The sequence below is a fragment of the Rattus norvegicus genome, chromosome X (genome assembly GCF_021556685.1).
Source record: "Rattus norvegicus strain SHRSP/BbbUtx chromosome X, alternate assembly SHRSP_T2T, whole genome shotgun sequence".
Classification (NCBI taxonomy): domain Eukaryota; kingdom Metazoa; phylum Chordata; class Mammalia; order Rodentia; family Muridae; genus Rattus; species Rattus norvegicus.
Genome location: NC_141554.1, coordinates 146,138,265 through 146,162,846, shown reverse-complemented (window position 1 = coordinate 146,162,846; position 24,582 = coordinate 146,138,265). Strand labels below are relative to the sequence as shown.

General features: G+C 38.3%; 1 protein-coding gene across 9 annotated transcripts in view; it reads left to right on the top strand.

Moving 5' to 3' along the window:
- Fgf13 (fibroblast growth factor 13) overlaps nt 1-24,582 on the top strand; it is a 516,781-nt gene that overhangs the window by 436,586 nt on the left and 55,613 nt on the right. For 8 of the 9 annotated variants that reach the window (XM_087600918.1, NM_001431643.1, NM_001431647.1 and 5 more), the window contains 2 exons: nt 3,744-3,854; nt 9,491-9,594. In XM_087600918.1, coding sequence (XP_087457044.1) covers nt 3,744-3,854; nt 9,491-9,594 — 215 coding nt within the window. Of the gene's footprint in view, nt 1-1,003; nt 1,917-3,743; nt 3,855-9,490; nt 9,595-24,582 lie in introns of those variants that run through there. The other variant, NM_001431648.1, reaches the window with a different exon arrangement.

The following is a 24,582-nucleotide window of genomic DNA, read 5'->3' as shown; positions in this document are numbered from 1 at the left end:
TTGGACGGTTTGGGATAAGTTATTCATTGGTTTTGCATCTTAATTATTCTCAAAAGATCTGGGAAGGAGGAGGGAGTCCAGTACAAAAAGGGTAGAGTCCTATTAGAGATTTCTATTCAGCCTCAGAGATTAAACAAAACAGCAAAATAATCGCATCTAATGGTACAGAGGTGGATGGACACTTAATGCATTTACAAGGACTGAGGAAGGAACCCGTCAGTATAAATAAGCCAGCAAAAGACCAAGTTGATTCCAGAATTAGTGGGTATATAGATGAACCTGCTTGGTTTTGAGGAAGAGGTAAAAGAAGGAAGCAGGAAATGGAAGATCTATGCTTTTTTCCCCAGTGTTTCCTGTGATACTTGCCCAAGCTCCCTGAGTGCCTCCCAAATGGCCAGATGAGGGGGGCGACGAGGGAAAAATAAACGGGATTTGGCCTGCACACTTTGGCAAGAAATGAAAAGTCAGCAGAAACCACTGGGTGGCAGCGTGGTGTGCTGGAGCAGCTCTGCAGTGCCTGCTGCTGCCGCTATAGTGGGGGCTGAGCCCGTCTGTGTGCCCTGGCCTCCTCTCCTGAAGGGCTACAAGTGTAGACATGCAAAACATCTCCGCAGGTCTCTGGTGGGATGTGGGCTATTACTGAGCCATGTGCAGGAGTCTGGGCAACTTCCTGGGGCTCTGGCTAGGGTTAACTCCGAGTTCTGCACTCAAGGCACACCCTCGCCCCTCTCCTCCCAGCCCCAAAGCTCAGCAAATCTCAGCTTCTGCAAGGCAACTATCTCACCCTAGTGCCTCCTCCATCACCTTTTCTCCTCAAGCCTCTTTTAGGGAATGGGAAAGAGGGCTTTGGGCGACGGGGCAGTGTCTTGATCTCCTACAGGTGTTCGTGGGAGCGGGGACTCTGCACCCGGGGGGTGGGGCGGCCGGGGGCGGCAGGCGGGCGGCAGCCAGTAGCTGGGTTCCGGGAGGGAGGGAGGGGCCGCCGAGGCAAGGAGGGGGCCTCCGCCAGGCTGTCGCGCTCTTCTGGAGGGTGCCTGCAGCGACTGAATTCTTGTGCTGCGACGGTGCCGCGCCCAGAGCAGCAACCACAGCGACGATGCCAGGCCATTACCTGTTTGATCCCTGCGGGAAAGCTGGCACCGGCCAACTTTTGCCGATCTTCAGGCTGCGAAGTTGCAAGGACTAGTGGAAGCGCCGGAGGGGCCAGGGCGAGGGCGCGCTCCCCCGTGCGCTGCCTCCTCCCTCCTCGCGCCCGCCGCCCGCGCCCGCGGCCTCTCTCCTGCCCGCGCGCTCTCCCTCCGCCCGCCTCCCTCCTCTGGCCCCCTCCACGCGCCACAGGGCGGGGGTGCCGCGAAACTCCGACCCGAGCCGCTCGGACTTGCACCGTGTCCTAGGGGCTCAGGGGCCGAGCGCACGCAGTCACAAGCGCAGCTCTCTGCCTGCTGCCAGTCTCGCCTGCGATCCCGGCCCGGGGCTGTGGCGTCGGTTCGGACCAAAGCAGCCAGAACCCGCGCGGGAGCCGGAGCACCCTCGGAGGAGCTCGGAAGGCATGCTGAGCCCCCTCCTCGACTGAAGCCGGAGTGCCCAGAAGCCCCGGCCAAGCAAGCGCAGGCTAAGGAGACCCAGGCGGCGAAGGCGCGAGCCGTTGGCAGCGCAGCAGCGGAGGAGCAAGAGGAGGCGAAGGCAGAGAGGGGCCCCCGAAGAAGTGGTGGTGGTGGGCGTCGTGGCCATGGCGGCGGCTATCGCCAGCTCGCTTATCCGGCAAAAGAGACAAGCCCGCGAGCGCGAGAAATCCAATGCCTGCAAGTGTGTCAGCAGCCCCAGCAAAGGCAAGACCAGCTGCGACAAAAACAAGTTAAACGTCTTTTCCCGGGTCAAACTCTTTGGTTCCAAGAAGAGGCGCAGAAGGAGACCAGGTCGGAAAGGGGCTTTTGCCTTTATCTTTTTCCCTCTCTTACTTTGCGACTGTGAAGAGGGTTGGGGGCGGCATGGAAGCGTAGGTGAGTTTGGATCCTAGCTTGTGCAGATGAGGCCCCCTAGCCGGAGTGCGTGCGTGGGAAGGCGATTGCTTTTTTTTTCCTCCGTAACAGTTAAACAGGCTTGCTGCATTGCAACTGCCCTGGGACAGGCACAGAGCCCAGGAGCATAGCTCCCCTGGAGGTGCACCTTCCGCTTCAGACATGTCTCATGCATGTATTTGTGTGCATGCCCCTGGGCTAAGGGAAGGCGTAACCTAGACAGGCTGTCCCTTGCTTTGGAGATCTCCAGAGAGGAGCAGGGCTGACTTCATTGCCCACCCCTCCTGGAAAACCCGGGGAACCCTTATCTTGCTTTCATCACTGCCAGCCAGACCCTTCCCCTCCTGGTTCCACTCCCAAGGGCTTTCCACTGTTTAGGCATTCCGTTTCTTTTCAGGACAGACGTGACTTGTGGGGCAGCTTTGAAACGTTTGCTGGAGGGGGGAGGTGGTAATAATTCTAGAACCTTGCGTCAAAGATCTTAGTGATCTGGTCAGACTAGTAAAACGAATAATTTGACATTAAATATAAGACAAAAGACAGGACTTAAATCATCTTCAGGTTGTGGGTCCTTTTGGACCATTTCAGTGCTAAGATTGGCAAGACATTCCCAGGACAGAAGAAATTCCAAGAGCCTTAGGTGTCAGGTTGCGTCAAGGTAGACCTTGGGGGCGGGGAGGAGGGGAACATGCAGTTTATTTATTGTTCTTAACCATATAAACCGTTCGCACCATTTTCTTGCCTTTTATTTGAAAAGTATTACAGCAAACCAGACTTACTCTTACATCAATTATTTCTGTGTATTCTACACACCCTGGAATTTCCAAAAGCAGGAATACGTCTTCAGTTTGCACAAAGTTTGTAATGCATAAGCTGTGAATTATATTTGTTTAAAAAAGCGGTAACAACGTGTGATTATGTGACACCAATACATATTATTTTAATGCAGGTGTCTGTATTCAATAAAAGCAAATAAATTAAATGCTTGATTAATCTATAGTGATTCATAATTGAAGATCATTTTAATCAAGAACCCATGTTTTAAGTAATCACGTATTTGATATTAAATTTGAAAATAAGTATGATTTTATTTTCCTTCCTCCTCATTAGCAGAAACTGTTCTTTTCACATTCATTTTCCATGAGAAAAAAAATCTGACAGGGATGGAAATGGCTAGTTTTTCTACCTGCATCTCATCGTCTTGTATGGAAGCCTCAGTTTTGTGGATAGAGGTCCTTTGATGGTATTCCAGGTTAAATACATAGCCTTCTACAGTTTGTGCTGATTCTTAAGGGAATGGTTGCTGGTGGATTGGCACCTGGCTGGCAAGCTACTGGACATTATTTTTCTATTTATTTGCCTTCCACATGAAAAGTAACACGTTATTCAGAAGGCAGACTATCCCACTCGCCAACTTATTCAGGATGTTTAATGAGGTGGAGTGCCACTAGGTACCAAAGGGCCAGCTATCACAGATAGTAGACTTTGTCCAAAGCTTTAGTGTATTACTAATGTTTTGAAATCAAATGGTTTTTTTTCAGATATTCTAATGTTTCTGTCTCAAACTTCTCACTTCTTTGCTTGTTTTCTTTCTTTCAGAGGAGTCTTTCAAAATATAGTTTGATTCCCCCCCCCACTAAAACTTGTATGCTAAAGTAGAATTTTGAGCCCTGCATCTCTTCCACTATAGTTATCAATTGACTCAAACCCTTGTTCTCCTTGCAGAGCCTCAGCTTAAGGGGATAGTCACCAAACTCTACAGCCGACAAGGCTACCACTTGCAACTGCAGGCAGATGGAACCATTGATGGCACCAAAGACGAGGACAGCACTTACAGTAAGTGACTGCCAAATAAATACTACGTACCAGCATATTGTTGACATTGGGTTCTTTCTATTTATTTTTAATTCAAACAAACTTTGCCAGATCCTTATGTCAATGGAAACTGTGATCATGTGACAAAACCCTGTTTGCATAGGCTCACCTACAGGAAGTTGAACATGGAAACATCTAAAATACAAAGTAGAGCAAATAATCTTGACACTATCTGAAGGATGATCCAAATGTCATCTCCATGGTAATCTAGATAGATTTATGGCTGTCCTTTGGATTTTATTACTTTTTCCCCCAGAAAATTTCTCACCCACACAGCGATCCTGAAATAGCATGCAATCTCCACTCTTTACAACAAGCCTCGTCCCAAGAGGCACGAATGGTTTCCTACCATGATAATTCATTGTTACAGGCTTTGCCCCTGCCATGCTATACCAGTGTCAATGAGACTAATGGGGAATTTTACACTGAGTTACTTACATGGCTCTGCAAAGGGATTTCTTTAAACTAAACTGGAGACCACACTGGTGAATTAAGAAGGAAATGCATCAAGATGGAGTTTTATTTGTAATTACTGAAGCACAGTGATCTGAAGGTGTTGGTTATATAACCATTGTCTACAAATATTTAGAGTAATTAAAAATACAAATAGGGCCCCCTTTCCTTCAATATTAATAATTGTTTCTTTCAATTTACAGATATCTGCAGACTTACTCATTGGTTTCTGAGGACGAAAATTCTTGGTTCTCATAATTCAATCTCTGTTTTCGAAATTTGGATTCATTTCCCTCAGATTTGTTAGTTCCTAGAAATATTCCCATTGTTGGCTGAGAAAACAGCCGCGGAAAGTAGGTCTGGCTGCTAAGGAATTCTCTGTAGTTCATTCTTTGGGAGCTGCATAACTGTAGGCAGGAAAGCCTTAGATAAGTGCTCCAGTATTAAGGATTAAAGAATGTTACACCTTTAAAAATGTTTCCTGGGCTGAGGGTTGAAATAGTACTTCAAGAGAAAGTTACCTTCAGTTACCCTTGAAGAAGCATCTCTTGGTTCATCTCAGGCTGAAGGCCCAGTATATTAAATGGCTGGCTCTTCAGTGTTTTGCCAAATGCTGTGTTGCCCTGATGATATTAAAGTTTTATAATGAATCCTAGTTGCTCTTTCATGCATACTACCCTATTTGAAACAACTGCCCAAACGAAGCTGAGTACTTCACTGGAATCAAGTAAAATATATCACTATACAGTGATCTACAATAAAATGTTTCACCAAGCTATGGACACAAATTGATGCTTGGGGAAGGAATAAGGGATGGATGCTACTCTCTATTTTATAGTATCTCAAGAAAGTGAGCATGGTTAAAGGGCAGTTTGAGATTAGCTACCAATCTAGTTGCTTCTCTATACTTTAATGTCCAGGTTTACATAGAGAAGAAATATTTGGTTCTAATATTTTCTCAAAATGAACAGTTTTGTTTTAAATAAATGATTCAGTGTGTCGTCTCCTAATAAGAGTGATAAACTCATAAAGATCATACCATATGTATTCATTTTAAGAGGTACACATATAACACACACACACAGAAGTGCACATGCACACAGCTCCATTTCTTACTATGTATTTTTATATTTTTAGAAGGTTATGCTTCTTCATTACTATATATCCATACCTGCTTGTGTTGTCTTATAACTTTGTATGGCATGTCATTTCTGAATGCTGAGGACATTCAGAGACCTTTAAAGAACATAGCCAGATAACAAGACTCCATGCCTAGTCTGATTGAAACATAGTGGTAAGTCAATCAAAGGTAAATGTTACTATAACATGCAACATGCAAATGGAAAGCATCACAAAAAAAGGAGGCCAGTAGGGCTTGACTTCATTGGATTGAGGTGCAACCAGAACCTAAGGAGATAACTTCACTTCTTCATTGCTACTATGCGACATAACCATCGTAAAACACACATGCTTAATGATTAAACTGATCTATCAACTTTCAAGTGTAACCATTCCAATCTATCTCTCCCCACTAAGCCAAGCATTTCAATATTAAATTTAAGTGATTATTTAAATGATGGAACAGCGCAAGTTTTCTTTTTTCAACTGAGTCATTTTAAGAGCTTTTCTCAACATGCACTCCCAGTATTATGTTTACCCTTTTCTTTTCATCATAATTTTCTCATTTCATTCAGTTCCCTTGATTTTATTTCATTTTAACTTTGATGTGGTAAACAAGATCACATGATAAAGCATATAATTTCATGCTTTATGTCTATCTCTTTCTAAATCCATGATTGATACTACACATTTAAGGTTACCTTGTATAGATTTATTATAATAGTAAATATCAGTCCAATGATATTTCACCATGGACAGGTAAGACATCATAAATTATGCATTTTTCAAAAAATGGCAAAGATGATAGACATTTCATCAAAGCTATTTTATTATGGGTACAATGAATGGACTTAAAAAGATAGATTTCCTCTTTTTTCAAACTTGAAATAGTTTTGCCCATTTAGTGTGTGATAATTCTCCAATACACATTAACATAATAGCTTTATTAATTATCATCTCTTGGGGAAATTGCACCTAGCCTGGTTTTATCTTCAGTACTGTTCAACAGCACGGTACATAAGGGAGCATAGCTCAGAGGAAGGAATCCCCTTAAGTTAGACATGTTTGTTTTTATATAGTCACAATGGAAAATAATTAAAAAGCAACATAGAGACTAGGAAAATTCACTTAAATCCACAAAATGAATGAATGAATGAATGAATGAATGAATGAATAAAAAAGTGTTCAGGCATGGTGGCTCACACCTTTAATTATAGCAGTCGGGAGGCAGAGACAAACATATTTCTAAGTTTGAGGCTACTCTGGTCTACAGAGTGAATTCCAGGACAACCAAGGTTACACAGAGAAACCCTGTTTTAAAACAAAGTAAGAACAAACAAACCAAAAAATTTCTAAAAATCTGGCTGAAAGAGTTGAAAAGATTTTAGCTACTTAATGAATGTCATTTAGAAACACAAATGAAATCAGTTATATTTCATATTAAGCAAAGTTTCATACTGATCAAAATAATATCATTTTGCTAATGTCTAGCTCTATTAACTGTGGGTATATTTGTGTGGCAAAAAGTGGCAAACCAGAACAGAACAGAATCAATGCACATGACCCAGTGATGTACTCTAGATGAAGTTGTTGGTTACCATTGAGATCATTCATACAAAACTCTAGTATGTTTCTAGACTTTAAAAAAATACATCTGTCCTGAAATTAGCATTACCTTGCATTACATTACGTGTGTCATTGTTTATATTCTGAAGAAATTGAGACTGTTTAGCCTCTGACTAAACTATTCCTGAAATTCAATTATTCGTGCTTCATCTTAAGTCCATAAAAATGTATGACAAATTTAGAGAAGGCAAAGCAAAGCCGTGAGTGTCCACGCATGCCTATAATCCTAATCCTAAAGCAGCTGAGACAGGAGAGTTGCTTACACATTCTGGTCAACCTGAGATGCAGAGCAAGACTTGGGTCTGCCAGAGAAAGCAAGATTCTGTTTAAAAGACAGGAAAGAAAGCGAAAACACAGCGTATTGGAAGCGATTCGGTCCAAGCTTACTTCTGCTGTAGCATTTTGTGTTTTTATCTGGGAAGATTGCCCCTTCGGAAAACCTTACAGCCAACTCAGTTTGTAATTTATCTTGGCTGTCTGTAAGGAAATATTGGACTTCTGTCTATGACCAACTACTTCACAATTTTCTACTCTCTTTAGTTTTGGCACACACACACACGTGTGTACGTGTGTGTGTGTGTGTGTGTGTGTGTGTGTGTGTGTGTCTGTGTCTGTGTCTTAGTATCTAGCTTCATAAATACTTAGGATACATAGTGAGAAGTGCATGTCCTCCTACAAGTTCAATGCCACTATTCAAGAATAGGCACTATGGATTGATGTTTTGTGTGTCTCTTTCTCTTTTAACTCTATTTTTTGAAATTTGGGCATTTCATTTCTCATTAAACCACAGTCTGAGCGCAGTGAAAATCAACACAGCAGTCCAACCCTGATCAATCTCTTCTCCCCTCCTCTATGTTTACCTCTAATGTTCATACAACTACAAGGGTTCAGAATATTGTTTTATAAGATTCTAGAAATAATTTTGAGTTTCATTTCTTATCTATTTCCATTATCTATTACTATAACCTAATGTATTCTCAGGCAATGTTGGTTTTATAATTGTAGGCTAGTATGCAGTGATGTTAACTTTAAAAAGACCCATATGGATTTTTTTGTTTAGTTTATGGTAGGTCTCAGAGTTTTGAACTACGATTGCCATCTATTATACTCCCACAAAAGATGATCGCAGTTCTACCTTAGAGTTTGGTATCAGTCTACAAATGTGTTTTGAGTACATGCAGAGAGGAAGGTATCATCAACAGAACAAGACATGACTCATACATAATGTGCTCAAAGATAATAGGTTTAGTCCTTGTACATTGCATTGTCAAATTTTCCTGGCTAGTAACCTTTACCATTAGTCTCCTTTACTTCCTGTAACAGAAGGGCACTGCATTTTATATGCTGAGTAATAAATGAAGTGCCATTTTAAGGAAAAGATACACTGTAGGCTTCACAGGAGATATTTTGTCTGTTCTTTATTAATATTTTTGCACATACTACCATATATCCTCTAACAGAATCTATATACTTAAAAGAGAAGTAATTCTAGAAACAACACTTATGTATGGGAGCTATACCTTTAACGTCTTGTTCATGAAAGTAACAGACCATGTTATCATCCCTAAGCAACATACCAAACAGGGCAAAATCATCAACATTCGTCTATGACTTCTGAGAGAAAGGTGCACAGGCTATTTCCAAAAGATGTGTGTGGCAAACACTACGTTTTAAAAATGTACTGTTTTATTTTTGTTCGTGGTGTGGGAGGGCAGAGACAGCTGGTGGTGGGAGGACACCCACTGGTTGTCTCCAGTGAGTGGTGTGTGGTGGTGAGGAGTGCTTGGGTGTAAGTTTCATGCAATAAGACCTTCAGACGAAGCAGTGAAGACCATATTAACCTGCTTGCAATGATTTTGCAGGACACATTAAAGTATCAAATAATACTTTTCTCCCATAGTTTATTTTTATTCCTATACCTATTATCTTTAAAACTAAATGCCAGGAGCCTGCTCAGAGTGTAGGAATTTCTCAACAGGTAGTTCCATCTAACAGTGCCCATGAACATTTCAGCAACTGCCTAGAGCAGCGGGTTAAGGGCTTACTTTGAGGAGGGCAATGCTATTTTAGTATATACAGTGGTTTCTGACACTTTACCCCACCTCCAAAATGTAAATACTCCCCACCTCCCGTGCTCTAAAGTTCAGGATGTTTCCACCAAAGTCTTCCCTTCTCCCTGGAATGTTTGAGAGTATGTTGTTATTGACCCACTTAAGTGAATATAAGCAGTAGTCAAATACATTAGAAAGTAGAATGTAACTATATTTGTATGTATCTAGATATATATGTCTAGAGTCATTTATTCTACACTGCTTTTAGGAAGCCAGACACTACTATGGAATACATGAAAAGCCATGAAATTAGGAACTGTAACATTTTCCCATTCTTTGACATTTCAGCTCTGTTTAACCTCATCCCTGTGGGTCTTCGAGTGGTGGCTATTCAAGGAGTTCAAACCAAGCTGTATTTGGCAATGAACAGCGAGGGATACTTGTACACCTCGGTGAGTCTTTGTGTGCATGTTTTTACAATTCGTGTTTTCATCTGATATTAAAGAAAATGTATGTTCTTTTGATATAGATTCTGGTTTTAATGGAAATATATCAGTTGGACAGGCAAACTATTTTCTGGTGAGAATTATAGCTCTTCTTAATCATGTAAAACTAGCATGGTCAATATAAAATCAATAAAATACCTAAAACATTTGACAGACAGCACCATTGGAATAGTAGGTCCAATTAAACAGTCAGTGTTTGCAGCTGTGGGAAACAAGTTGTTTCTTAACTAAATAAACACATCTCTCCCCATTTATTCCTGAAGAAATTAATGAGATCCATCTTTAAACCAATTCAAGGACTCAAAAACTAGTTTGAGAAATACCCCTCAGTATTCATTACTAAACTGTTCGGTTTATAAATTGCCATCTGTTTTTATTTTAATTTTTTAATTATTTGAATTGTCAAAAATTATGGCTATAGTGTGAGGATTCAGTATTTGCATTCAATATATAATGTTCAAATCCAGAAAATAAACATTTCTGTCCTTTTAAGCACATTTAAATTTTTCGATCAATAGTCATGTTTCTGGAGTAGAGTGTGATTTTAGTATATTTGTAAAATATTGCTCAATCAGAATAATTCCATTTCTTTATTATAATTTTGTGTACACAGAGATGGAGGATATTCATTCATATTAGATATATACTGCCAAGGACAGTTTTTTTGGTTTTTGTCAGGTACAACTTAACCTCTTGCTGCATACAGATTCTTACTGTTTATTCTAACAACAATGAGGAGACTGATATCTGAAACATTTTTCAAATACATCGATACACAATATATTGATAAACAATATAGACTACAGTTTAATCAGTACCATGGGGGAAAATGTACTTTTTTAAGCAAATGTTTTACATTTAAATATAATTTTTAAATGACATAGTGCTAGAGTTAGGATTTTGTTATGTTTTGCTTGCTTTTTTGTTGGTGGTGAGACAGGCTTTCTCTGTGTAGCCCTGGCTGTCTTGGAATTCACTCTGTAGAGCAGGCTGGCCTGAAAACTCATAGACATCTGCCCGCCACTGCATCTCTAGTGCTGGGATCAAAGGTGTGTACTAGATAGAGTTAGCATTTTATTCCTATCAATAAATCTTGTTTCAGGTTAAAAAAATTATTAATATTGCTATTACCTAGTTTGAATCCCTGCATTTGAAGAAAAGAACAGGATGTAATTATCTTAGTTTAGTTCTACAACCCCCTACCTAGTCAATCAATCAACGTAGAAAACCTTTAAGCTTTCAGAAATGGGAAAATAAAAATCTTGTTTATTGAACTACCTGCTAGCTTTAAGAAAAAGGTGATTACTGACTATCAAAATCTGTTCTTCACACTTCAAATAAAACAATCTGTATTCACTCTTCCTTTAGCTTATTAGCTGAATTTCATTCGACATCAAATATGCAAAAAGACTTGACAGACATAGTAAAAATCAGTTACCTTGGTTTTAAAAAAGAAGACTTTAACTGGGCTTACATTTCCAGAGGATTAGAGTCTATGGTGGTAGAGAGAAGGCATGGTGCCCTGAGTAGCACAGCTGAGAGCTCATGCCTCAGTCCACAAGCAGGAAGTTGAGACACATTGGGAATGGCATGAGTCTTTTGAAACGTCACAGCTCACTACTAGTGACATACCTCCTCCAAAAAGACAACATCCTCCTTATCCTTCCCAAATAGTTCCATCACTGAGAAGCCAAGTATTCAAACATATGAGCCTATAAGGGCCATTTGCATTTAAACTACCACATTCCACCCCCAGCCCCCATAGGCATATGGGCATATCATAATGTGAAATGCATTTAGTCCAGTATCTGAAGTCCCCATAGCCTTTCAGACTCAGCACTGTTTAAAAGTGCAAAGTTTTTTTCCAAGAATCAAGGCAATGTCTTAATGGTAATCCTTTGTAAAATAAAAAAGTTAGCACGTATTTCTAATATATAATGCCATAGGAGCTACATACCAAAAGGGAAAAAAATCCAACATAGTGAGGACATGCTGAGCCAAAACAAGACCAAAGCATAATATCAGGGAAAACTCCAAATCCTATAGCTCCACATCTATTGTTGAAGAGTTATACGGCTCTGACCTGCCTCATGCTTCACTGTCTCACTCTCAGGCGGATTCCATTACCTGTGTACAGATAACCCTGGCAGATACCCCATATCTCTAGCATGCCCAGAATCTTGGGAGTCCCCAATATAATCCAGGTTTCACTTTACACAGTTGCTTCTCAGGGCCTTCATGCAGAACCACCATGCCATGAATTGCCTGGCCTCAACAACTCTTTTAACCATGGAGGAATATTTCACAACCCTTTAACTTGTGTATACTTTATGATTTTAGAGTCAGAATAAAATGGACAGTGCTGCTAAGATTGACTGCCTGCTTGTGATGTGACCTAGCCCCATTGAGTCACATTTGCTGCAGCTTTGTTGCTGTCTTTTTTTTTTTTTTTTTTTTTTTTTTGAGGAAGCCTAGATGGGTGGAGTCTTGCCCTGAGTGACAAGGAAGACAACTCTCCTTTATTCCTTTGTGGATCAGGCCTCTTAACCTCCTTATCTCTTTTAGCACAAGCCTTGGCTCCAACAGCAAAATTTCCAATACTGCTTTTTTCTCTTCAAACCGGGAATTTGGTATTTCTTTTTGGCCCACTTGTTTGTATAATAAACTGCATAAAACTTAATAATAATGATGATGATTAATAATGACCATGTGATGGACTCAATGTTTGGCTATCTTGAAATCTCGTCTCCCAAATAAATTACTTTAGAATAATTTTAGAAATCTATTTTAGATTTAGCCTCAAAAAATTCTTAGGACACGGGATGAAAACAACTATAGCTTTTGCCACAACCTGGTTAGAAATACTGTTCCCCTTTGAAACCCATTGAGCTAGATGTCCATTGTTTGTGTGACTCTAAGCAATGCTGTCTTCCAACATCCTGTTAGGATGGCCCATTAATCTCTATTTACAGTATTCAATTACTTTTCTAGTTCACAGTCCAAACTCTTCTACACTCCTTTAAGAATTAGCATGGTCAGTTCCTTCACAACAGTCCCACTCCCTGTCTCAGTTATTTTTTTTTTTGTTTGTTTATTTTTTAATTTTATTTTTCTTGGATGTTTTATGTATTTAAATTTCAAATGTTATCCCCTTTCCCCCCTCCCATTTCCCTCCCCCTACTCCTATGAGGATTCTCCCACTTCCACCCACCTACTCCAACCTCAATACCCTGGCATTCCTCTACATTGGGGAAACAAGCCTTCACAGGACCAAGGGCTTTTCATCTGATTGATGCTGGACAATGCCATCCTCTGCTACATGTGCACCTGGAGCCATGAGTCCCTCCATGTGTCCTCTTTGGTTGGTGGTTTAGTCCCTGGGAGCTCTGGAGGGGTCTGGTTGATTGATATCATTGTTCTACCTATGGTGTTGCAAGCCCCTTCAGCTCCTTCAATCCTTTCTCTAACTCCTCCATTGGAGTACCTGTGATCAGTCCAATGGTGAGCTGCAAGCATCCTCATCTGTAACAGTTACTTTTCTATTATTGTAATAAAACACCATGCTGAAGACAACTTCTTTTTTTTTTTCAACTTAATAGAGAAGCATTTATTATCGGTACTTAAGTTTTTCTTTCTTTTTTACTTTTTTCTTGGATATTTTATGTATTTACATTTCATATATTATCCCCTTTCCTGGTTACCCCCTCTCTCATCCCCCCTGTCCCTGCTTCAGTGAGGATGCTCTCCCTCCCACTCACCCACTCCCAACTCACTGATCTGGCATTTCCCTTCACTGGAAAAGGAGCCTTCATAGGACCAAGGTCTTCTCTTCCTATTGATGCCAGACAGTGTCATCCTCTGCTACATATACATGGGTCCTTCCATGTGTACTTTTTTGTTGGTGGTTTAGTCCCCAGAAGTTCTAGGGTTTCTAGTTGTTTGATGTTGTTGTTCTTCTCATGTAGTACAAACTCCTTCACTTCCTTCACTCCTTCCCCTAACTCCTCCATTGGGGTCCCCTTGTTCAGGCTGATGGTTAGTTGCAAGCATCCTCATCTGTATCAGTAAGACTCTGGCAGAGACTCTCAGGTGACATCCATATCAGGCTCCTGCGAGCAAGCACTTCTTGGCATCAGCAGTAGTGACTGGGTTTGGTGTTTGCATATGGAATGGATCCCTAGGTGGGGCAGTCTCTGGATGGCCTTCCCTTCAGTCTCTGCTCCACTCTCTGTCCCTTTGTTTCCTTTAGACTGAGCAATTCTGGGTGAAATTTTTCAGAAGGTTGGGTGGCCTCATCCCCCAACCAGGAGGCTTGTCTAACCTCTGGATATGGTCTCTACAAGTTCTCCCTCCACTTTGTTGGACATTTCAGCTAATCTCATCCGTATTGGGTCCTGAGAGCCTCTTGCTTTCCTGGCATCTGGGACTTCCTTGTTGCTACCCCCAGTTCCTCATCCCCAACTGCTACACACCTCTGTTCAAATTCCTGACCCTCTGTCTATCATCCCCATCTCCTCTCATATCTGATCCTGCCCCCTCCCACCCTCTACTTCCCAGTGAATATTTTTGTTCTCCTTCTAAGAATAACTGAAGCATCCACACTTTGGCCTTCTTTCTTCTTGAGCTTCCTGTTGCCCCAACTTTTAGGCTACCATCCACTTATCAGTGAGTGCATACCATGTGTGTTTTTCTGTGATTGGGTTACCTCACTCAGGATGATATTTTCCAGTTCCAACCATTTGCCTACGAATTTCATAAAGTCATTGTTTTGATAGCTGAGTAATATTCCATTGTGTAGATGTACCACATTTTCTGTATCCATTCCTCTGTTGAAGGGCATCTGGGTTCTTTCCAGTTTCTGGCTATTATAAATAAGGCTGCTCTGAACATAGTGGAGCACGTGTCTTTTTTATATGTTGAGGCATCTTTTGGGTATATGCTCAAAAGAGGTATAGCTGGATCCTCAGGCAGTTCAATGTCCAATTTTCTGAGGAACCTCCAGACTGATTTCCAGAATGGTTGTACCAGTCTGCAATCCCACCAACAATGGAGGAGTCTTCCTCTTTCTCCGCATCCTCACTAGCATCCACTGTCACCAGATTTTTGAACTTAGCCATTCTGACTGGTGTGAGGTAGAATTTAAGGTTTGTTTTGATTTGCATTTCCCTGATGACTAAGGATGTTGAACATTTCTTTAGGTGCTTCTCAGCCATTCAATATTCCTCAGCTGTGAATTCTTTGTTTAGCTCTGTACCCCATTTTTAATAGGGTTATTTAGCATTTAATTAGGCTTAGGGTTCCACAATGTTAGTGGGCAGGTGTTGCTGCTGGAACAGCAGCTGAGAGCTTGTATCTCAGTCTGCAAGTAGGAGGCAGAGAGCCACACTGGGAATAATGTTAAGTTTTTTGAAACCAGAAACCCCCAGTGATATACATTCTCCCCTGAGGGCCACATCTCCTAATCCTTCCCAAAGAATTCTACTAACTAGGGATGAGTATCAAATACATTAACCTGTGACAGCTATTGGTATTCAAACCACACATATATTCATATCCTATAAAGGAAAACTAACCTTAAACAAGCAATTATAAATCAGTGAAAGGAATTACATTCTCATTAAGGTGGAGGTATATTTTGATTTATCAAAGAGTTAAATGTACAGATAAAAAAGAAATGTACCAAACTATTTGTCTAGGGAAGACAACTGAGTCTTCTACAGGATAAATGTATCAATTCATTCTTACCCCTTCAACAAATTGATGGCCATCCTCTCTGGAACTCTATTTTATTTTCATCTCATTTAAAATGTACTCTCCAGACCCTATTAGGACAGAATTCTATGACTTTATGGCCAACTCACTTGGTAAATAATTTATCTTCTCTACATAGGCCATACAATTTCTGTCATAACCATTCAACTTTGCTGTGGTAGCACAAAAGTAATCACAGGCAGTAAAATTAATAGGTATCAGTTCCAGTAACAGTTTATTCACCAAAACAGATACTGGGATAGATTTTTGGTTTCTGGCTGCAGTTTTCCGATGAGTGGCTTTGTTTTATCAAGTTGTTGATATTACTGACCCTGCTTAAAATTCTGTCCCTTTTTAATTTTGGTAATATTATATCTGCTGAAATTCCTTCATCTTTCTTTGCTGGCCACTTCCAAATAATAACATCTGGAAACCTATTTTCTCTTTCTGCATATTTTTTCTACTTTTTCCCATATTGCTGAGTACTATTCACATTCATGCTTAGAAATGATATGTTTCCATATACTGACTTTTAACAAATTTGTACAATAAGAGGTGGTGGGTTGGGAGGTGGGGGGGGTCAATACAAGTAATGAATGAAAGGGAGAATTTGACCTTTGGTTTTTCAGTTCATGGAAAAACTATTACCCAAATGGAAATAAAAGAAAATGGCAGATTTGCTGATTGATACACCAGAATGAAGATTTTCTGTTCTGTGTACAATTCTAAACAACTATTCCTGAGATTTTGAAAACTAATGATTCTTTGAAAACCTTTTAAATATCATCTCGATTTTCTTCTTTTGCATTTCTGCTTTTGTGTCCCATAATTCTATCTGAATTCAATGTTTTTAATCTACTAAATAAAAAAAATACTCCATTTTCTTATTGTCATAGAAATAACAATTTATCTCACATGATTAACCTTGGGATTATTATACTGTAAATACTTCCTGATTTTTTTCTCATTGTCATGGGACAGACTTGGTATAGGCTCAAGTGGCAGTGAGAAACCATCTTTGGTACAGATGATTGTTAATTAGTCATTATTTTATAGCATATTTTCTTTTTAATTATAATATACGTAAGTCTTTTGGGAACCACAGGGAATTACCATTCATTGTACATAGAGAAAAATTTTCTTGCCATTGTTTTTTTTTTTTAAAATAAGGAGTTCCACATAAGAGTTTGAGAGTCCTCAAAACATAAAGAGTTCATAGCATAAATATTTCACAACATGAAGCTTTTGTAATAAATTTTTCAAATGTGCTTGAAATATATATTAACTATAAAAGCTCAAGATTTTTAAATGTGGAAAATTGGTAATTTCTTAGTATTTATTTAATAGAATGATAATATAATATACTAGGCACAGATGGTGAAAATGCAGATAATTTGGCTTTTATTTTAGAATATTTTAGACCTCATAGCGGCATCTTTATCTAATTATCTTTTATCAAAAGCATCAGATTGTTTTGTAGCCTACAATATCGCTTTTAGCAAAAATGTATAGGCTGAAGATTTTTATCTAGTTTCATACCTTAGGTAGCATATATTACTGACTCTGGGACTTTACTCAGTCTGAATTAAGGATACATGCTTTTCTTTGCTAATAGATTATTTACACATAATTTAAATTTATTACATTTCTTCTCCCACCATACAGAAAATGACTTATGTATCATTTTCAAAAGCCTATGATACATCTTCTTTCAGTGGAATCACTATCACAAATATTTAGAAATTAAGCTATACCAGAACAAAGAACAAAGGAACTTAATTTCTCTTTTTGACAATCCTGATTTGCTTCCCATTAAGGAGAACTTCTAAGGGTGGGAAGGAATCTTGTAAGGAAGATTGTAGAAGTAGAGGAACAGGAAATCTACTCTAAAATCCTGTCTGCTAGTCTACTAGAAATGCAGGGTAGCTACATCCATAGAAATCTCACTAACATGGCTGCCTAAATGACACCTAAACAAGTAGAAGGCCAATAGACTTCGAATATGGAAAGGAGAAATTTTCTGGAGCCCTAACCTTTGATAAAGAACTACAGGCAACTGAAGAGCAATGAGAGCCGGACAAATAGTCTTCCTTGGGGATGAATTAACTGAGATGGTTATATTTATATAGTTAGGCATTTATAGACATATATGTGTATCACCTGCATATATGGAACAACTGAGAAAAAGATGGTTTTGGTTGTGAGAGGTTACGAGACAGAGTAGTACATAAAAGGGGTTGGAAGGGGAAAGAGAAAGTAATATAATTATGTTTTATTTGTTTTTAAAAGAATATCATAAGGTTCAACAGAATTTTTAGTGTAAGACCAAATGCATCAGTTACTCTTTCAGAATTTTACGATTTTGTATCATCCATCACAAGACTTTAGCTATTGTGAAATTAGTTAAACCTTGCTGTTTTACCAAGTCTAAATATCATAAAATGTTTAAGGAGATGGGAATGTTAGTATAATGTGATCAGTGTATGTTATATGCATATGTCAATTGTTACTCTGTACTTTATACATTTCATACAATTGAAAAGATAAAAGTAAACATATATGGTAGGTGGAATATGTTCCCATGTGATAAAGCCTCAAAAAACAGTTCCTTTATTGATATATTTGCTTAATGAAGTATATACATGTATATGAATATTATATTATATTACATGTACTTTATATTCTGGGCCCCTCATTAACCTCTCCTGTTACTTGTGTCTTCCCAATAGTTGGCTTCCTCTTTTCCTTTCCCCAAATAGTCTATGTTCTTCTTTCATGTCATATATGTCATTTGGCAACCTTCCCAGGGGTGATATAATAGTATAACTATAGTTTCATTTTTAGCTTTGTGAAGAAGCACCACATTGATTCCGTGGTGGTTACAGTACTTTATAATCTTGATGACCTTATAATTCCTGCTGATTATAAACTCAACAACTCCACCTCTGAGTTCTTTGACCTTTTACGATCTAGTATATAGGTATTCTCTATTCAGTGGCCCTCCTAACCCCATGACCATACCACTGGACATTTTAGTAGGTAGAGTCATTGACTATTTTAACTATCTCTTAACTTTATCTTTTGCATCTTTCATGATTTTTGTCTTTACGTATATGTGTATGTGTTATGCATGGAGATGCATGTGTATGTGAAGGTCAAAGATTTCTTGCTGAACTTTAAGCTCACTGGTGTGCTATTAGTTCCAGGGATCTATCTGCTTGTCTCTGCATCCCAGCACTGGGGTACCTGGCATTTTAACTCAAGTTCTCATGCTTTCACAGGAAAGTCTTTAACAGCTAAGCAATATCTTTATCCTTAGCTCCTCCCTTCCTTTTTTTCTTCTAAATAATCAGCTTTGTTGACATATAGCTTCTAGACCATAATATTTATTCATGTAGAGTATATAATTCAATAGTTTTTTCACATATTAGCAGGATTGAGCCACCATCATTTTTATTTAATTCTAGAACTTATATTACCATAAATGGTAAAATTATACCAATTAGCAAGCATACACAAATCCTTTCCCTCACTCCTTGAAAACCACTAATCTATTTTCTCTATATACATTTACATGCTTTAGAAAATTCATAGAACACATTATAGAACAAATTATAGAACACATATCCCTTTGTGGAGGGCTTTTGCCACTTAACATAAAGTGCTTTGATTAAGATTAATGCATATGATTTATTTTTCAATATGTAATTATTGAGTGGATTTGTAAGACCCTAAGAAAATTGGTTAACCCTTGTACAAAGAACAACACATGCCTTTTACTGAGAATCAGCCTACTTCTATTTATGTCACTAATATGTATTTCTGTGTATCTCTGTGTTAAACAACCACTTTCACTTATACTGTGGGGCCACTCAAGAATATGTTAAATTTTCAGCATTAAATGGCTGAAGAGATCACTCATTGAGTCATGTGCTTTCTGTGATGAGGACTTACATACACAGCATCCATGTAAAAGCTCACTGGGGTTCTGGTGAGCCACGATCATCCTCCCATATATTCACTGGCCAGCCAATCTATTTGAAATACTGAATTCCAGGTTCAATGAAAGACCCTGTCTCAAAAAATAAAGCTGAGCATGATAGAAAAAGATAGCCAAAGTCAACCTTGGCTTGTATATCTACTACACACACACACACACACACACACACACACACACACACACACACACGTGCGAGCGTGCGCACGCACACACACACTGTACACACAAAGATGACTACAAATATATTTGAAATCCTTTGCATCTTACCTGAAAGTAGTTCAGTGTTTTCTTCCTAACAGTAGTTGTAGTTTCTTAAATAACACAACAGAGCCTATTTCTCAAGTTCAGTAAATTTAACAAAACACAATATTGTATCCCATCTACTCTACATTTTCCAATTTTATGAATTGACAGATCTGTTCATTATAGCATTTTCTCTTCAGTCTAGTATCCAGTCTAGGGTAACAGACTGCATTAAGCTGTCATATTTCTGCAATATATTCTGACTAGGGCATTTCCAGTCTTTTTCTTTTACAGTATTGGCAAATTTTTATTTTGTTTTGTTTTCTGGCTATTTTCAGTGCTAGGGTATTATCATATAGTGTATGACCTAATTTTCAATTATGTAAATACACTTCTCTAGTGTTTATGTTAATGCAGAAACAACAAAATCTATACAAATTCATTGATTAAGTCATAGCAACTAATGAACTCCTAGAAATCTTATGTAACATGGGAAACATTTGGATTATGTCAAATCTGTATAGCATCAATGAGATAATTGAAGGCTTAGGGTTATTATCATAGAGAATTTAGTAAAAAGCATTGCTTTTTAAAGTAGAGCTATTTGGAAAATTGACATTGTTTCCATCATAAATGAAAATAGGTTGAAAATCAACATGAGCAGTATCCCATCCAACACAGAAGAAAATGATGAGTTACTTGTCATGTTAAAACCAAAGAGAAAGAAATATTGCCTTCTGATTGTAACATTGGGAGGCCGGATAGATGCCAAGACTAATCACCTAAACTCAGTCATCTAATCTACATGGTCCAAAGCGAATACGGACCTTTAGAAGTTGTTTTCTGACCTCCATATGTACACTGTGAGTCATGGCACTTCCTTCTCCCACAATAATAAACAAACCTAAAAACAATAATCTTTCTTCATTTATTTACTTCAGTTAATTAACATTACATTTTTCATTTCCTATAAAATTGAAGAAGTTTTAACTGCCAAAAATCAAATTCCCAGTTTTGGTGCATATGTTTAAAAAAACTATGATCAAATAATCTACATGTATGTAATCATAATTTTGATGGGTGTTTTTATTCAGATGGATGCATTGTAATGGTGTAACAGCAATTATACAGACATATCTCTGAGTCATATGTTTTGGAATGTAAATTGTAAATGATGAAATTATTTTAAAAGTAAAATGCAAAATTTCAAGACCATGATAATCTGGCAAGTAACAATTGTTTCACCTGTTTACTATTCTTTGTAGTGCTAAGAGTTTCCTTAAAATATAAACACAAATCCAGCTTGGAATTTAAACATCTTCTTTTCATTGTCTCTGAAACAAAATAAACAAAGCTAGGAAGTTATTCAGGGTGAAAAGTCAGTGTTTATGTTCTTAAGTGTGAAAGTGACTAAGTATGGTACATTCTCAGAAATCAGAAAGACAATAGTGGCAGTAGGTAAAGACAGTAAACACATCTGTGTTGGATGTGATACTGCTCATGTTATGGCTCTGTGATCTCTTTCTGATGCCAACTTGGAAAGGTAACCTAAATTAGAAGTCACAGGGCACATGTTTAACAGTTGTCCCATGGTTTTAACTCTGAGTTAAGTCATGTTTGTAGAAACACACTATCTTGGGATTAAAATATAAAATAATTGTCAAGAAAGACAAAAGAGTTTCCCTTCTCTCTGCTTTCACACATGCAGAAGATGAGTGGATAAGCCAAACTCATATCCATTGCTCTGTTGCTATGATGACACTAGTTTATTCCTAAAATGCTATGTTTTTAATATATAACCTACCATGACCATTAGGAAATTGTTCTAGAAATACTTTCAGTAGACTTTAATAAACGTATAGAAGAGAACCAATGGCTGTTTAGCATTATTTTATGTTAGAAGCACATGAATATCTTGAAGATATTGTTCAATGATGGCATTATTTTTAGTCCTTACCTTCTTGATTATTTTAATCTACAGTGGAATAGAAAAGAAATAATAGCTCACTAATACTTTTTCCATTTTGTCCTTATTTCTGAGAAACCTGTGCTATGAAATAGTTTCCTGCTAAATTCTGTACTTATTAGTTAAGAACTGATTTCCCCACTCTACCCTTAGCCTTGTATTAGTTCTATCCAAAGTACATTTTGATATGCATGTATTGACACAATGTATATTCATAATAATATATAAGGGCCAATTTTATGATTTCTGTCGGGTCTATTTAAATATTTAAAATATGTTAAAGGAACAGATTGCCACCCATTTTTGATCTATTTAATGGCTAAGTTTTCAAAATTATGTAAGTGAGTGCATTACTGAGGCACAAAGAAAGCATAGGAGGCTTTCAATGACTACCAGTCTTCAAGGGAATTATGAGTTCTGAAGAGAGAAACTTTAAATGAAAACATTTCTCTGATCATTATAATAGCTGTAACCAAGGTTAATAACTGGCAAACCCCTGACTAATACGTTAAATATGTTTTGCTTGAGCTGAATATGTCTGGAGATGGCACATCTGTGCAAAAATTCTGATTAAGTTATTCATCAGATACTCTGATGCTAACTACTTTTGACAACCCTGGAAGTAGAACCACAGGGAAAACCTCAATTGATTTCTTGGATGGATTTTTGCATATAGCCAGTAGCAATAATACATAATGCCTCCTTTCATAGGGACATCAGATATCATAGGAATTTTGGCATAGCACATAACAAGAATAGTCAAAATTAGAAATGACATTCATTTTGACTAAGGAAAAATATTTTCATAATGATTGAAAAAGTCAAGAGTGCATAACAATTTTAAGTATTACTGTTTAGACTCAAAAGTAGGGAGGATGAAAAATGCGTTAAAGAGTATACAAATTATTCCACAGAACTTTTATAATTGGGAATGAGACATTATAAAATGAAAATGATAACTTAGAAATGAAATTCAAGCAAGTAAAACTATATTACCTATGACAAATACTGTACTAACAGCGCCCCCCCCCCAAATCTGTGCATAGCAAGTTTCTTGATCTACCTTGCTTATAAAATCAAAGCTACTATAACAGTCCTTCTTAGATGTTTGTTTCTGTTGGGTATTTTTTTCACTCCATCAAAGCCAGTGTGTGCTACCCAAATATTCTTCTATGTGTGGCCTCTGGAGTATGGTCTATCTACTGTTAGCATCACTATTAGAGAAAAACGAATCCTCTTTTTCCCAATACCCAAGAATTACCAATAGTTTCTCAACAAAGGATGGAGTTGAATGTCTAATCTCCCCTAACATGCTTGGATTTTGTTCTCTTAGAAGGTTTTATTGTAAATCAACTGGCAATACCTGTTAAGTCTCTGCCAGTACTAGGTACCCAATACTTACAGAGAACATTGGGGTTCATAATATACATAGTAAAGTTCATACTAGGCTCTGAGCTCTAAATGCTAGAAGACGATCTACTGGGGGGAGGATTAACATGTACTATTTCACCTCCAACCTGACTTGTAAGATTGGCAATGCTATTGTTAACAGAAGACTCACTGTAAAGAAAAAAAAATATTTCTTGTAGGGAAACAATTTGAATGCCCTTAAGGCTGGAACGAGGTGTGTATTATGGGATGTTACAAGCTGTACTAAACAATACTTGCTCTTCATATAACAACACAGTCTTCAGATCATGTTAAGACCATGCCTTCATATGATGGGGCAAAATAGGTGAACGTGACAGAGAAATGCTCTTCAAATATAGCAAGAAAGGACGCTACTTAGAGTTGTCTGAAAGCTCTGTAAATCTGTAACTTTTTCAAAAAGATATCTCACACAAACACCATAAGTAGATTATATTAGAGATCAGCAACTAAACCCATAGCAGAGTCCACTTCACCTTTGGACAGAGAGCTAGCCTTCCCTAATTCTTTTTCAAAAATGGCCATAGCAAAGAGAAGCAGTGCTGACCCAGAGATACAGCTTTCTGAGGCTGCAATAGTCAAGCTACATTAACATGTTGTATATTGAATAAGAGAAAGCATGTGTTTTGGGGTTTGGGTTTCTATCCTAACAGAGTTGCCATGAATGATGAGACAACACAGCAGAGCTTTGATCCTTCTATTTTCTCTTGCTTTATCTTTAGAATTCTTATGCGCATTGAATTTTTCAAATTCCTGAGACTCATCTACCACTGCCCCTGTGTACTAGGGTGGCTAGTACTACAGAAAGCAAGTACATGCAAACCATATTTATTGCATTTATATTCCTAACATCTTTCTCAGTGAGGAAAGACACCTGGGTAATTCATGTTTCTTTTGTACTCTTCTATCCCCAGATAGAAGTATTAGGTCCTAAAAAGTTCTGATTCCAATGGGCTACCGTTGAAGCATTCAAATGCCACCAGGCTCAGCAAACGCTTTGATAGCTAGTGTTTCTGATACAGACATACACCATTATCAAACAAATAACCTGAAGCATATGGACCAGCAGAACTGTGATGAGTGGTTCTGTGTAGCCCCTGGATTTGCTATAGACCTTGATTGTACTTCTGCCTAAAACGAGGATTTTAATATAGCATTCAAGTTATTTCAGGTATGCCTCTCCATCTTTTGAAGCAAGGCGTTTTTCCTCTCCATAATTTATACTTTAATTCAACATTCCTACCCAGTCGCTCCTGTCTTTAACCTATGAAATGTTTATTATTTATTTATTTATTTATTTATTTATTTATTTATTTAATGTTTGTTTGTTTACGTGTAGATGTATATACTTAAGTATATGTATGGGCACCATATGATGCATGGCCAGTAGAGATCAAAAGAGGGCATGGGGATCCCTAGAACTGGAGTTACAGATGGTTGTAAGCTACCATGAGGATAACGGGAAAGAATCTTGGGTCCTCTGTAGAAGCAGTAAATGCCATCTTTCTGGTTCCAAACCTCTGAACTGTCAATGATGTTAGTGAAG